This window comes from Odontesthes bonariensis, chromosome 2, assembly GCF_027942865.1.
Source record: "Odontesthes bonariensis isolate fOdoBon6 chromosome 2, fOdoBon6.hap1, whole genome shotgun sequence".
In the NCBI taxonomy this organism is placed as follows: Eukaryota; Metazoa; Chordata; class Actinopteri; order Atheriniformes; family Atherinopsidae; genus Odontesthes; species Odontesthes bonariensis.
The window spans coordinates 1996805-2012335 of NC_134507.1; the positions used below are offsets into that span (position 1 = coordinate 1996805).

Consider the following 15531-nt stretch of genomic DNA (forward strand, 5'->3'; position numbering starts at 1 on the left):
AAAGACCCGACCTCGGAGAAGGAGCTAAATAGTTATAGGAACTAAGGGAGAAAGCCCCGAGTTCCTGTATGTCCGAACACGGGAGAAAACGGCCCCGTGGATTAAAAGGTTATTAGAACTGCCAAAGGTTCCTACAGTCCGAAAGCGGCTAAAGATGCTGACAGAGTGTCAGAATGTGGGAACGGGAAGCAGCGCTTCATTACATAACTGTCAGATAATCCCGGATTAAAGCTTTTGGGTGTCTGTGAACTGGTTTTACACCCTGAACAAATGTTTAATTAGTTAAACAAATAATTAACGACACTAAAATCAACAGTATTATGCTGTTTAACTTACAGATTTTGCTGATGTGTACTTTAAAATTTACAGTATAAAATTGTTTACAATTCAGCAAAAACACACCTTAATTTAGGGTTAACCCTAAATAATGGGATTTAGGGTTAACCTAACCTACCCTAATCCCCTACCGTAACCCTAACCCTGGGGCAGGTCGACTCACCACCCCCCTGGTCCAACATTTCCAGTTACATTCACCCACCCACCTGATCATATCTACAGAACAACGACCGCTGGACTTGTGGGCAGAGGAAGAGAGCGGAGAAGGCTTGGATTCACAGGCGTGGGACCATCGTGCCGGGAGGACTTAATGATGAATGACAGCCAACTCCCACCGGCACCTCCTGGCACGGTCTCGGACATTTTCGGACTAGACAGCGGACTGGGGTTCGATTCCCCTCCAGGGCAAGATGTTTTAATTTAACCCAAACCCCATTATTTTTAAACATGTTTATAGAAAATCGGATTTTATAGGCAGGACTAAGGGACCCTTTGTTACTAATTTTTATGTACTGTATATATTTACTATTGTGTGGTTTTAGCACTTTTTTTACAAGCACTTTTACTAACCAAAACAAGCACTTATGGGTCCCCTACTCCTCTTGAAATACCTTTTTAATTTTTATTTAAATTTTTTTAAATTTAATTTTAAGTTGTTTTTTACTTTTCCTTTTTTTTAAATTAAAAAAATAATTTAAAAAAACATTACGTAATAACTAATTAATTTTAATATATTCTTTATTTTTGTTATTTTTAATTTAATTTGAAAAAAAAACATTACGCAATAACTAATTAATCTTAAGAAACACCCTTGCACCCCCTACTCTAACCCTACCGTAACCCTAACATGTTCCACGGACATTTTCCAGGATTTTTCCGTCATCTTTTGGATTCAGGTCTCATTTTTTTTGTACAAATTTTCAGATGTTTGAGGGTTTTTTTAACTTAGTATCTCATAAATATGAGATAGTATTTCTAAATGTATTTTTATTAAGTGGCGGAAACGGGCTGCCATAGCTTTTAGCTCCCCAGAAACTAAAAAAATAAAGGGGCGTGTTTAAAAACCAGGGTGCAGGTACTTCCTGCTTCGGTATGACGTCGGTCTTACCTGATGATGTCATCGTTGTGCCCCAGGTAGAACCTCTGGCTGTGCTCCCTGGTGTTGTAAACCACTCCGATCCCGGCCACGAAGTACACCACCTCCTTCCCGGCCGTGTAGAACAGGTTATTCCGGCACTGGTGGCCCCGGTACCCGTAGACCCAGTCCAGCCTGAGCCGGCAGCCCGGGGCGCTCCGGTCCGACATGCTCACTCATCTGACTGGACCCCGGCTCCTCCGCCTCCGCCTCCCGGTTCTGCTTCCAGATCCCCCGGATCAGAATCTGTGCTTTTACTCCGCAGAGTGGATCTATTAAACAGATCAAATGTGTGTTTTTAATTTGGGTTTCAGTCCGAGTCTGAGTCCCGGTTCCGTTACAGGAGCAGAACTCCAGTCATTTCAGTTTCAGGCTCCAAGTTTCCGTCGATTCTTCAGGATTTTTTTTCCCACCTGATGTTATTATGTGTTTACATCAAAGGCAGAAACACAGATGAGTGAACCCTGGGTTCATTTTATGAATAATTATGATTACAATGAACTGAATTCCAATTGGCTTGAATTGGACTTTATTATCTAAGTGCCTTGAGATGACATTTGTTGTATTTGGCGCTATATAAATAAAAATGAATTGAATTTCAGAGGCAGGAGGGCAGACAGACAGGTGTGTTCCAGCTGATGCCCCGCAGCTCCCTCCTTTAGGGGGATTTAACTCTGAAAGAGGCTCACACCTGTTCCTCCACCTTCAGCTGCAGTATTATTATGTTTAAAGCTGCGGGCTGCAGTATTATTCCATCTACAGGTGCTGGAATATGTTCCGTTTCACGCCTCCTGCGGATGATTTCCTTCACTTCTCCAGGTGCAGAATTAACCAAGAAGAAGAAGATGATGATGATGGATGTCCCGACGCGTCTGGGAAGTTCTCAGCGCGCCCAAAGCAGCCAAAGGCTCCGGAAAACAGCAACTGAATCAGCCATGGAGGTTTCTGACCCTGGAAATATAATCCCTCCGCTCACTAATCCTCCCAGGCGGCCCCAGCCGCGGCACCTCAGCGCGGCCGACGTCCCTCCTGCCTCCCCCGGTGCGCTCACGTCCTCTCCATCCATGCGCGGAGGGCGGACAAGCGGCTCATTCACAAATCTGTGCGGGAGTTAAAATAAATAAATAAATAAAAAAATCCAAGCCAGAGTCACGGAACCAAAGAGGCGGGTTGTTTTCTCTTGGAAATGATCGAACAGTTCCGGAGAGAGCCGAAGAGCCGGAGGGAGGGAGAGCGAGAAAAACAAATGTTTAATCCCCGCAGATGATCCAACTTCAGCGGGCAGAGGAGGGGAGCAGCCCCGGGCTCACAGCGCAGCATCCCGGCCGGAGGACGCCGGGGGAAAGTGCTGAATCCTGGCAGGAGGGGAGAGCATCCTCCCGCTGCAGCCGCGCCCCTGAACCCGCAGACAGACGCCCGGACACCGCCGCTCAGAGCCGGACTCCTGAATGCTGCCGGAGACCCTCCCTGACCGCCGAGGCTCAGCTCAGTGATGCTCGGTGCTCTTTCTCTGGCTGACAGGCGCCAGCATCCAGAGGAGCCGAGCGTTGCATTCCCGTTTCCGGTGTTCAGTTACCAAAATAAAAGGCCAGGCGATTTTATCTGTAGAGCACAATTCAAAGTGCTTTACCACGGAAGAGTATTAGGGCCAGGCATAAGAAGAAATAATAATATTTTGCCTGTCGAGATTAAAGTCGACATGTCAAGAATAAAGTCACATTTTCGAGAAAAAAGTCAACTCCTCTGGTCCATCACCTAATTACTTTATCCTCGACATTAATCTCGACATTAATCTCGACACGTTGACTTTAATCTCGACATTAATCTCGACATGTCGACTTTAATCTCGACATTAATCTCGACATTAATCTCGACATTAATCTCGACATTAATCTCGACATTAATCTCGACATTAATCTCGACATTAATCTCGACATTAATCTCGACATGTCGACTTTAATCTCGACATTAATCTCGACATTAATCTCGACATTAATCTCGACATTAATCTCGACATGTCGACATTAATCTCGACATTAATCTCGACATTAATCTCGACATGTCCACATTAATCTCGACATTAATCTCGACATTAATCTTGACATTAATCTCGACATGTCGACTTTAATCTCGACATTAATCTCGACATTAATCTCGACATTAATCTCGACATGTCAACATTAATCTCGACATTAATCTCGACATGTCGACATTAATCTCGACATTAATCTCGACATTAATCTCGACATGTCGACATTAATCTCGACATTAATCTCGACATGTCGACATTAATCTCGACATTAATCTCGACATTAATCTCGACATGTCGACATTAATCTCGACTTTAATCTCGACATTAATCTCGACATATCGACATTAATCTCGACTTTAATCTCGACATTAATCTCGACATGTCGACTTTAATCTCGACATTAATCTCGACATGTCGACTTTAATCTCGACATTAATCTCGACATGTCGACTTTATTCTCGACATTAAAGGTAGGGTAGGAGATCCTGGATTTTGAGTCCAGCGAAGCTGCATTTTGAAAATACACAGGTAAAAAGTCCCAACCCTTTTCTTCACTTTCCCCCGAAGCCACGCCTCTAGAGTACATGAACGCGCACGAGCGCTGCTGCTCTGACAGCAAGCATCGATCGTTGCCGTATTTAGTATTTAGTATATGATAACTATAGGTTTAATAATGCTAGGTGCTAGCCAAGCTGGCTCTAGTTTAGCTTCTGGACGCGTAATTCGTTCACGGAGCAGGGTACGCGCACAGGGGGGAGGAGGGGGAGGGAGGAGCAGATTGCAGTTTGATAGACGCATCAGAATCCAATCATTGTTAACGGTCCGTTCAGTATGATTGGATATTGTTTTTCCTAGATTGTTTGTTCTAGAGGCCACTAAAACTTTTCATATTTGCGTCAAAACTTTTAATTAATTGTTTGCAATGGGGGAGTGAAGAGTATTTCAAGCAATATGTAAAAAATGTTCCAGAAAAAGATCCCCTACCCCGCCTTTAATCTCGACATTAATCTTGACATGTCGACTTTATTCTCGACAGGAAAAATATAAATATTTTTTCTTATGCCTGGCCCTAATACTCTTCCGTAGCTTTACAGCTAAATAAAATCACAAGAAGGCAATAAAATAATTCCAAAAAAACATAAAAAAAATAATCATTAATTAATTCATTTAAAAGTGAAGAGTGCAGATAAAATACTTTCAGGTGTCACATGCACAGCTAAACAGAACTGTTCCGGACAAAAGCCCCAAACAAAGCTGCAGCTCAGCCAGTTCATCCAGGGGGGGCAGTTATTACCTCCAGGGGCGGTGCTGAGCATACAGCTGTACGGGGGCCCAGGCCCCCCAGAACCCCCCCACCAACAATGCCTTACTGTATACAGAAAATGAGCCTGTACTGGATGTATAAGAACATTTATTCAAATTAGCATGAACCTCAACAGGTTTAACAGAGCCAGAGATGGGACCAAGTCACACATGTGCAAGTCCCAAGTCTTTGCTTTCAAGTCTCAAGTAAGTCCCAAGTAATTTTTTCTTGGGCAAGTCACCTTATTATTGCAATTTTATCTGCAGAATCTGATCTTAATAAAGTGAAAACACAAGATATAAGTAACTGTCAGTAAACATCATTGGCCAATGTGTCCAACCTGTTCACCCCGTATCATATCAAGCTAACGTTAGCTAACTACCGACTAGGCTAACAGGATGATATTAGCTAATTTGACGAGCACTTACTGATCTTTAAATGACGAACAAAGTTCGAAGTTATGCTAGATGCTTAACACTCAAGTCATTCAAGTCATCTTGTCTCAAGTCAAGTGCCGAGTCTTTAACTTCCAAGTCCAAGTCGAGTCTCAAGTCTTTTATTTTTTGTCAAATCAAGTCACAAGTCATCAAAACAGCGACTCGAGTCGACTTGAGTCCAAGTCACAGTGACTCGAGCAGTGGCGGCTCCTGACATTTTTTTTAGGTAGTGCAGTTTCCAGTCTGTGAAAGCTGCATCAGAGTGTGCTGTGCGAAGCTGAACCGATTGCACTGATGCAAACCTGTTATGTTCCCACGCAGGAAATAAAATGTCCAATCGTCCAGAAACTCCTTGTCTTCCTTAAATAAACACAACGCTGAGTCGAGGGGTTATTTGGTCCAAGGGGAAATTGCAGTGACTCTGCAATTTCCCCCTGTTATGTCCATAAGTACCATAAAAGTCCACAGGACTGAGGTATATTTGTCTAGGTAGCATAATTTATTGTAATAATTTTTAATTATTTTTTGTTATTTTTTTGCATAATTTGCCAATCAGTTAATATTACACCTTAACCATTATTTATTTATTTTCCTCATATTGTTCCAGGATTCTATGCAATAAGTAAACACATAAGCTCTTAATGATAAGATTCATTCAATTTTCATTCTAAAGAATGTAATTAAAATGACGGCATATAAATCCAAGTCAAGTGTTTATTGAAGTTTTGGAAAACATGACTTAGAAAAGCAAAACCAAGTGTAGCTGACTTATGTGAGATTTCTCCGTACACCGTTCAGTTTGCACACATTAGATCTACGTCATGTATAACTTCGCGCCACAGTAAAATTGGATGCAACGGTTGTTATAGCAACCATAAACTCTGAACGGGACGTTAGACTTGAACTAGAGCGACTGTGGGGTTTGGAATGATTCCTAACATGTTTATAATAACGAGTAACGATGCAGCACATAAAAAATGTATCGGAGTAAAAGTACTAAACTCATTGAAAATATGTACTGAAGTGTCCAGAAGCTTGGCAGGAAGCTAAACTAGAGCCAGCTTGGCTAGCACCTAGCATTATTAAACGTATAGTTAGCATAAACTAAATACTAAATACGGCAACGATCGATGCTTGCTGTCAGAACAGCGCTCGTGCACCTTCGTGCTCGTTCATGTACTCTAGAGGCGTGCCTTCGGGGGAAAGTGAAGAAAAGGGTTGGGACTTTTTACCTGTGTATTTTCAAAATGCAGCTTCGCTGGACTCAAAATCCAGGATCTCCTACCCTACCTTTAAGTAGAGTAGTGAAGTAGTTCTACTTCGTACATCTCTGTTAACAATGAATGTGTCATTATACATTCTGCTATTATTGTCAACATTATATAAAAGATTTAAATCATTACAAGTCAATGACTGAGCACAAAAGGTTAAGTTATTTAGCTACATCAAATACTACCTGGAAAAACACCAGGGTTGGTGGAGCCCTGGGTTTCATCTTTGCCTCGCAAGGCGAGCTCGAAAATCCCGCAAAATTCTTCCAAACTTCTTCTCTGCATTAGTACGACGACTAAAGGGAACTTCTTTCAGAAACACTACCGTATTGTTGCACTCGACACTCGCCATCTTCTTGATAGAATGTTCATGGTCCCGCGCAGCAGACATATGACGAAAGCACGTCGTTTGTGCGAGCACATAAACCCTCATAGAAAATGTATTGGGAGCAGGATTTTTGAAAAAAACTGACGTACCATTCATGTCAATGGGAGCTTCCTGGTGCAAATTTGACCCCGACAGAAATTGCCCCAAATGGGCGTGGCAACACCAGGCGCGACCTTAATCTGATTGGACAATGACATATACAACCAGTTTGCCCGCCTTAGCAACTAGATTAAAAAAAACAAAAGATTTGTGTTTGGTAGTGTGTCACACAGATCGCCCCTATGAAGGAACCGCCGCTGGACTCGAGTCCCCATCTCTGAACAGAGCTACAGGCTATTCAAGCAAATAAAAACACCTTTAAGTTCAGCCATTTAGCTTTTCAATTCCTCCTTCTGTAGCTGATCAAACATAATCAAGTCAGCCTTTAACAAGAGGAAATGTTACTAAAAAGCACAGGATGCAACAAAATAATTAACAATATTTCAGTCCAGGTACTGAACATGTTTTAATCTTACTGCAGCACAGACAATAAATACTTTTACAAGAGGGAATACTGCAAAATAAAAAGTCAAAATCTTAAATTAACCTTGTAGTACCCAAAGTTGCAGATATGCAACAAGTTTTTTATTTATTTACATTATTTATTTAAATTATATTTATATTTTTATTTACATTACATTATATGATTTTTTAAATTTACATACATTATTTACATTCATGTGTAATATTTTTTTAAATTACATTTTTTACACAGCAATCATTTTCTTGGGTCAGTGAATTACACTCTGCTTTGCGGGGGTCTGTTCTAGTTGGTTCTGCTCTCGTTTGGTGTGGTCTGCTTTGTCCACCTTTCACAGCGGCAATGGGAGGTCTGGGGTCCGTTTCACAAAGCAGGTTCAACCAACTCTGAGTCTATTCCCGACCTCTGAGTTGATCTACTCTGAGATAGAAAACTCGGTTCCAGAAACGCTGATTTGAGTGAGTTTACTCAGCTCTGAGTAGGTTCACCTTGAGTTTAGCGCGTGCACCACAACTTTAAAAAGCCAGCATCAATGGAGCCCCGATTCGACGAGTCACCATGGCAACGGAGAAGAGGAGGGGCTACGTTTTTCACCAACCTCAAATTGGAAATCTTAATGCGCTCATACGGCGAGTTTCAATACGTTTTTAGAAATAAGTGCAACACCGTTGCAGCAGCAAAAGTGTAAGTTTAAATGTAGTCCTTTGCAATCACAATTATATTACAGGGAAACTGCTTGAATGGTAGCCCATTCATTTATTTCATTTAGGTGCAATCCTGCGGGGGAGAAGCGCACTTGGCAGCAGCTTAAGATGAAATATAAAAACATTGTTCAAACAGGTGAGACCTCGGCATGGAGGTACCTCATTCTGATCATGTTTTACACTGTAAAGTAAATATTAAGTGGCTATTTCACTGTGCAGTTGTTTTATCCCCAACATAATGCTGTTTTCACACACATAAACTATGTCTAAGCCTATTTAAACTATCACAGACTTCTACTGAGCCAACAGAAAGAAGGCAGATGCCCGTAAAACGGGTGGTGCCCAGCACCGCCACCTCTAACGGGAGGGCAGTGGCTGAGGGAATCCACCCCCAAGACACGAGTGCCTTTATAAAATATAATAGGCCTATATATGTCTTTTTTAAGCCTATTCATACAAATATTTATTTGTCTTTTATGTCTTTTTTTTTCTTTTGTCCCAACACATTCTGATGGTGCCGCTCAAAAAGATAATTGTCTGTAAATGCAAAAATCTATGCGTGGTCTGATAACCATCTCCGACAAATATTTATTTCTCTGCACAGTAATGCTGCTCCTTCATCCACGGGATCTTTGTCAAACGTACATGCCATGTTGGTGAAAAAAGTCGCCTCCTACTGTGCCTAAAGGACTTCTAGAAGTAGAAGAACTCGCTCTGCTGAATGAATGAATGAGGAAATCAAATGGCGTGTGTGGCTGAAAGAGGGCGAAGACAGAAAGAAACTCAAGGTTTCTTGAGTAAAACCTGGTCCCGACCAGGTTAGGTTCAGAGAGTCTGTTACTACGGTAACTGACCGTGAGGTTAAGTTACCTCTCTTTGTGAAACAGGCTAGAGTTACCCCTCTTTCTCGGGGTTGAGTTACCTCCCTTTGTGAAACGGAAAACTCAGAGTTTCCCTCATTTCAGGGTTAATAAACTCAGAGTTTTCACTAAAACTGCTACGTGAAACGGACCTCTGGTATCCAAATTGTAATATTACAAAATGAATCAGGAAAGCCCACAGTTGCAAATATGTAACATTGCCTAAAATGATCAGAAATAGGTGATGTGCGTGAAACTAATGAGCAAGCATGGGAAGTGAGGGGAAAAACAATGGCAAGACTAAAAACAAGAACTCAAAACCAAGACATAACCTAAAACATGATAAAACATAAAACTAAAAACATGGGGAAAGTCCCGTGGGCGTGACACTGCTTGAGTAGCCTTTTAAACTAGCCTAAATGAACCCCATCAGTCCAGCTCTGAGGTCTCTACACCGGCTGCCTGTCCATCAGAGGATAGACTTTAAAGTTCTGATGCTGCTCTATAAAGCTCTGAATGGTCCAGGACCAGAATGCATCATTGACCTCCTGACCCAGTATGAACCTTCCAGACCCCTCAGCTCATCTGGATCCGGTCTTCTATCAGTTCCCAGAGTCAGAACCAGACATGGAGGAGCTGCATTCAGCTTCTATGCTCCACTGGAACAAACTCCCAGAAAGCCTCAGATCAGCTGAAACACTCAGTGTGTTTAAGTCCAGGCTGAAGACACACCTATTTTCAGCTGCGTTTGAATAAAGCTCAAAACTTAATCACATTTTAACTCCTGATTTTATCTGTTGTTCTTATTTCTTTCTTTTTTGTTTAAAATTTAAATCGTGCTTTTTATTTCTACTGTTTTAATGTATCTGTAAAGCACTTTGAATCACCTTGTTGAATTGTGCTGTACAGATAAACTGGCCTTGCCCACATTTTACCCATTTATAATGCCTAAGATAGTTTAGTAAATAGGCTTTAATAGGCAGAATAGAATATTCTCTCGTGTTTTTCATCTGCCATGGAACCAGACGCTGTTTATTTGGTGTAAGAAATGACAGCGGCCTGTAGGTAGGCCTCTCACCTGCCTCCACTTCATGCTCAGTTCTCCTTGTTGCTTCTGACTCTGTAAGAATTTCCTTATGTCCATGACCACGATGACGGCAATCCATCAGTGTGCAGTGGTTCGTACAGCCGACTACGCTTCGATTGGAACAATGTGTGGGCGACTATCCGCTGATAAATACTTCCAACTCTGATTTTGCTCGCTACGCGTCACACTCAAAGCCTGCGAATACAACCTCTTCACTCTTTGGTAGACCTGTGCAGCATTAAAGGAGGTTACGTGGTTGAAATAATGAAAATCGTGCCTGTGTTATTCTTCCTTGGCACATCGGTCTTAGCGTAGTCTGAAGGATGGATGTGGGCATGTTTACAGGGGCACCGATAAAAAGTGTCTGATTACCTCTGACCTAAAGATGGAGGACTTTCACTCCTTTAGTTAAATGTACAAACTTCCATACTGCATACTGATCGATCAGACAGTATGCAGAGCGTTTACCCACAATGCATTTTGCTCCTGCCCGAGCCGAAATCAGCCGGCCTGAAGCTGATTTCCCTTAAGCTCTAAACTCTGTAAACTTTAGCAACATTTGAAACATTTTCAGGTGAGAAAGTAGTCGTTTAGATCCCCAACGTGTTGAAAACCTGACAAAATACCGGCTGTTTACAAATTTGTTCCCACGAATTCGGCGCTACTAAAGCTAGCCGCAGTGAGCAATGCACTTCCGGTTATTTTCACAAAATAAAATACCCGTTGCCTTTTATCATAGGGATGGACTCCCGGGGGATTTGGACTTGATTGTATTACGGATTATAATTGGCTTGAATCGCCCTGAGACGACATTTGTTGTGATTTGTCTCTTTATAAATGAATCTGAATTGAATAAAACTGGTAAAAATGTTAAATGTTCACAATAAAAAGGCTTAAAAGGTTTCCAATAAAAGGTGAAATGATGTAAAAGTAAAGGAAACAAAGCAGGATGGCTGTTCCTTCGTGGTAAACAGCGACTAAACTTTAATTTAATTAAATACTGTGATTGGATGAAGACGAATAAGTTCGTGTTTGGGAGTCCATCTCTCACGGACTGCATCTTTCTCTGGGAAGGATGAAAAAAAAAATGTTTTAGCTGCCAGTAACAGATCTAACTTGTATTGAGCCCTCAGCTGGTCCAGGCAGATGGTTCCTGGTTCTGGTTCTGATGGAGGTTTCTTCCTGTTCAAAGGGAGTTTTTCCTCCCACAGTCGCCTCGTGCACGCTCAGGACGGACTGGATCAGATAGTCTGTTGGTTTCCTGAGCTCGGCTACTGTTTTTAATTGGCTCTGAACTCGGAATTGAATGAATTGGATTTGATTGGATTACAAAGAAATGGACTCTAACTGGCCTAAACAGAGCTGTATCTCTGAAGTGCCCTGAGATGACATGTTATTTGGTTCTACATAAATAAAATTGAACTGAATTGAATTGGGGGCTGCCAGGTGGTGCGAGGGTTCCTGGTTCTAATCTCAGCTGGGTTCTCCCTGTGTAGGTGTGGGTTCTCTCTAACCCTGAACTGGCCCAAGGTGCATGGTTGTGTGGTCCTGTGATGGACTGGCGTCTGGCGACCTGTCCAGGGTGTCCCCTGCCTCTCGGCCAATGACGGCTGGGATAGGCTCCAACCTAACCCTAACCCTAACCCTAACCTTAACCCCGGGCACAGAAAATGGATGGATGGACCAAAAAGAGTCTCAAGATGGGATTAGGAGGAGAAAACAGGAACGTATTTGGATCCACCGCACAGAATGCAAATTCCCAGACAGACTTAATATGAGAATGGACGCCTAAAGATCACAAAGTACACCTGAGCACCTAATATTTTCAATTCTTGTATATACTTTTTACCTCCATATATTTTTCACTTTTTTCTTCATATTATGACTTACAGAGACTTTGTTCTCGGAAAAAATAAAAACTAAATAAAAATAAATAAATTTTCATAATTTTAATAATTTTCCCCACTACCACCCATCACATAACCTTCCCTCCCACATACCCTAACCTTAAGGGTCACAGGGCCTAAAGCCCTAACCCTAAGTCAACCACTCCAAGCCAAATTTTGAAATATTAATTTTCACAGAAAATGGACGGATGAACCAAAAAGAGTCTCAGGCTGGGATTTCATGACCCTTCGTGGTCACACTGTTTTAACGATGGTTCAACAAGCTTCTGAATCTAAAGGAGCTCATGGTTTTTCACATTTTGTCTCAATAGATAATGAAACGGTGTAATATTCCATGTGTTGTTGATCATCTGAGGCTGAATTCATCTCATTTTAAAACCTTGGAACCAGATGATAATTATGTTCTAATACGTAAAAACTTTAGAATTAAAGCAGGCGTAGGCTATTTGACCCTGATTTAAAGAATACTCTAAAAGATTTAACTGGTGGCAACGTTCTGATTTATGACCATTATTATTTTCCTTATATATAAGATGAAACTAAAGCTTGAGGCTAACATTTGGAAAGTGTGACGGTTTTACTCTTTGCTCGACATTTAGATTTCTACATTATTGGTCATTATTTCTATTTTACCCTAAAATCTGTTTAATGGCTGCAGCTTCATTACTTTACATCCTGTTGTCTTATGTAAATGTAAATGTGCTTTATTTATACAGCCCTTTACAGACAATCCTTACGCTGTGCCAAAGTGCTTTACAGCAGGTAATAAATAAAGAGAAGAAGAAGTAAAAACAGATAAAAGAACAGTGAAAGCAATAAAATACAACAAAATCGAATAAGATAAAATAAGATAAAAGTGTCATCATATGTAGAAGAGCTAAGAAGCTGCCTCCTGAGTCCGATTCTCCTGTGGGTCAAACTAACTTTCTTCTGTCCAAAACCATTCAAACTAATATCAGTTGTTCATGTTTTTATGAAAATTCTACATGAAAATAAATAAATGTTGTGATCAGAAACCAATAAAACCATAAAACGCAGAATATAAAATAAAGTTTCAAGCTTTGGTAGTTTTTCAAAAACATCAAATTATTGGGTGCTGACAGAGAAATGTGTGTTTACTCCTTATACAGTGCATCAGATGACTCTCTTTGATCATTACAGACGTCCTGAAATGCTGGATAATAAAGTTAAATAAGGCGAGCATATTGAGGCTTTTGTTTTGAAGGTCCCGTGTCTCCACTTCCGCTCTGACTGTCGTAATTCTCGACCCGGCTCCTCTGGAGAGGACGCGTGAGCGCAAAGCACTGTGGGACTTTGTGTTCCCGAGGCTCTATACCATGTAGTAGTTTTAGGTGAAAGGCAGAAAAACTACAAATTCCAGCGGCGCTGTTGGAGGAACTGTCCGTGGTGCTGGAGTCAGGCTTCACAGAGAAGGTGAATTTCTGTTGTATCAGCACGACTTTATCATCACTGCCAAAGGCAAAAGAAACGTCGGTCAAAACATGAAAGTATGAGGAAAAGCAAAGATTTTACAGAAGTTTAAACATCTGGAAATCAAATCAGTTCCACTTCTGTGTGGAGACTATCACCCCCACCAGGACCTTTAATAAGTTCACCAGTGAACCAAAAGTCTTTAGGGAGGGAGCTGCTGAGGAGTGTTCAAAAACAGCTGAAAAAGAAGCTAACAGAGAGCAAAACGTGGCAGAACAATGGGGAGATGTAGGCTCAGGGATGGAAAAGATCCCAGAATTTAAGGTGAGCCAGGATCAGACTGGAGTCAATGAGCTAAACATGTATTTCAGTAGATTCTGCTCAGATCTGCACTCAGCCTGTCCTCACCTGCCTCCAGCTACACCTGTACCCACCTCCTCCTGCACCCTCCACCTCCTACAGCCTCACCCACATCAGGACACATCAGTGGGGTCACATGGCTCTGAAAGGATCAGATTATTGGCTAAATTACAATAAGAATGAGTTATTAAGGGTAATTCTCCTTGGATATCTGGCGGTGAATGAATGGGATCAGAGGCACAAAGCGTGTCATACCCCGGTATGATAGGTGGCGCTGTACCCATTCCAGCTGTTGCTAATAGAGCCACTTCCTGTTGACCTCTTCACCACCAACAACAACAACAAACTCAGGCATTGGAGAAAGATGGAGAACGCAGAGCCAGATGAAGCTACGTCCCTCTACATTTGGTCTGTGATGAGCTGCTTGTTGCACAAACTCGATGCCCAACGGAGCATTCTCCATCGCGTTGTTTGTTTCTTTCTGACGGCGACAACAACAGGAATATCGTCTCCTTTGACTTCCGGGTCACGACCCCGGGAAAACATCTGGAGCATGCGCAGAACGCAAAGTCTGATTCACCACGTGCTTCAGCGTCTACAAGCAGGTTTAGTGTGACTTTCAACCCAGTTATCTCGGGGTCTGAATCCGATCCGATCCAATTCTTAGTCAGATTAAGGTGTCTACATGCACTTAATAACTCAGTCTGATTGTAGTTTAGCCAATAATCCGATCCTTTCAGTGCCATGTGACCCCACTGAGTGAGACCTCCCCTGCCTCCCCCTCCAGACGCTGGGCAGAACAAGGCTGCAGGTCCAGATGGTGTCAACCTCAGGATCCTAAAGAAGTGCTAAATGGAGCAGGACCGCTTCTCCTCCTCCGCGAGCTCGCAGTTCAAAATGTTCAACTCTTTCTGGAGAGGTGTGCAATGACTTTTGGCGTTTCTAACTTTTATACTTTTTAAAATATTAAAGTTTTTGTGCAAGTTTTCCTCCCCTAAAAAGTAATGGTGAATCCTTTCAAATCATTAAAAAAAGCTTCCTCCTCTTTCAAACTTAACTACTTCAGCATACTTTCAGCTAGAGACGCCATTCAAACTTTAAAATGTTCACAAGACATTCAGCAATTACCAATTGTTTCATTTTTTAAAATCTTCAGCCAATTTTGAAATATGACAGTTTAACAAATATGAACATTTTGCTCCTTCTGGGGTTTTTATGATCCGTGTTTGAGCATTAAGTGACGTATCTTTCGGCGAAATCGCCCCCCCCCCCCCCCCCCCACACACACCCAAATCCACAGCCACCCCCTTTCAGACACGCCCCTTCGGCGAGAAACAGGAACTAGTGAGCCTCCCAAGGCTGTGAAAGCGGACTACGATCCCGGAAAGCAATGTTCGGGATCAATGGCTTTTATTTATTTTTAACAGCATCCCCAGTACATACAACCGCCGACTTTTCCTTTGCTCTGCGCATTTCACGGAGGACAGTTTCACAAAGCTTGCACGATTCCGAGCAGGCTTCAGTCAGAATTTAACGCTCAGTAGAGGGTCAGTTCCGACTTTGCAACAAAATCAACCCCAGCAATCAGTACAGCCTGTAAGTATCACATTTTATTTTGTTTTAAATGTGTGTTGTGCCATATTCCTGTTGTAAGAATTGCACGTTAGCTCTGGCTTGTTCATCTAAAGGGAATGAGCTTTCTTTTCAGTCAGTGTATTACTCTATAGCTCTGTTTTCAGTGAGAGAAAGGGCAGCCAATC

At 41.9% G+C, this 15531-nt stretch overlaps 1 protein-coding gene across 4 annotated transcripts in view; it reads right to left on the reverse strand.

The window, feature by feature from the left end:
• Nucleotides 1-2965, reverse strand: part of LOC142388645 (echinoderm microtubule-associated protein-like 6) — a 107145-nt gene extending 104180 nt beyond the window's left edge. For all 4 annotated transcript variants that reach the window (XM_075474178.1, XM_075474161.1, XM_075474169.1 and 1 more), the window contains exon 1: nt 1445-2965. In XM_075474178.1, coding sequence (XP_075330293.1) covers nt 1445-1641 — 197 coding nt within the window. In that variant the 5' untranslated portion in view covers nt 1642-2965. The remainder of the gene's footprint in view (nt 1-1444) is intronic.
• Nucleotides 2966-15531: the final 12566 nt, after the last annotated feature.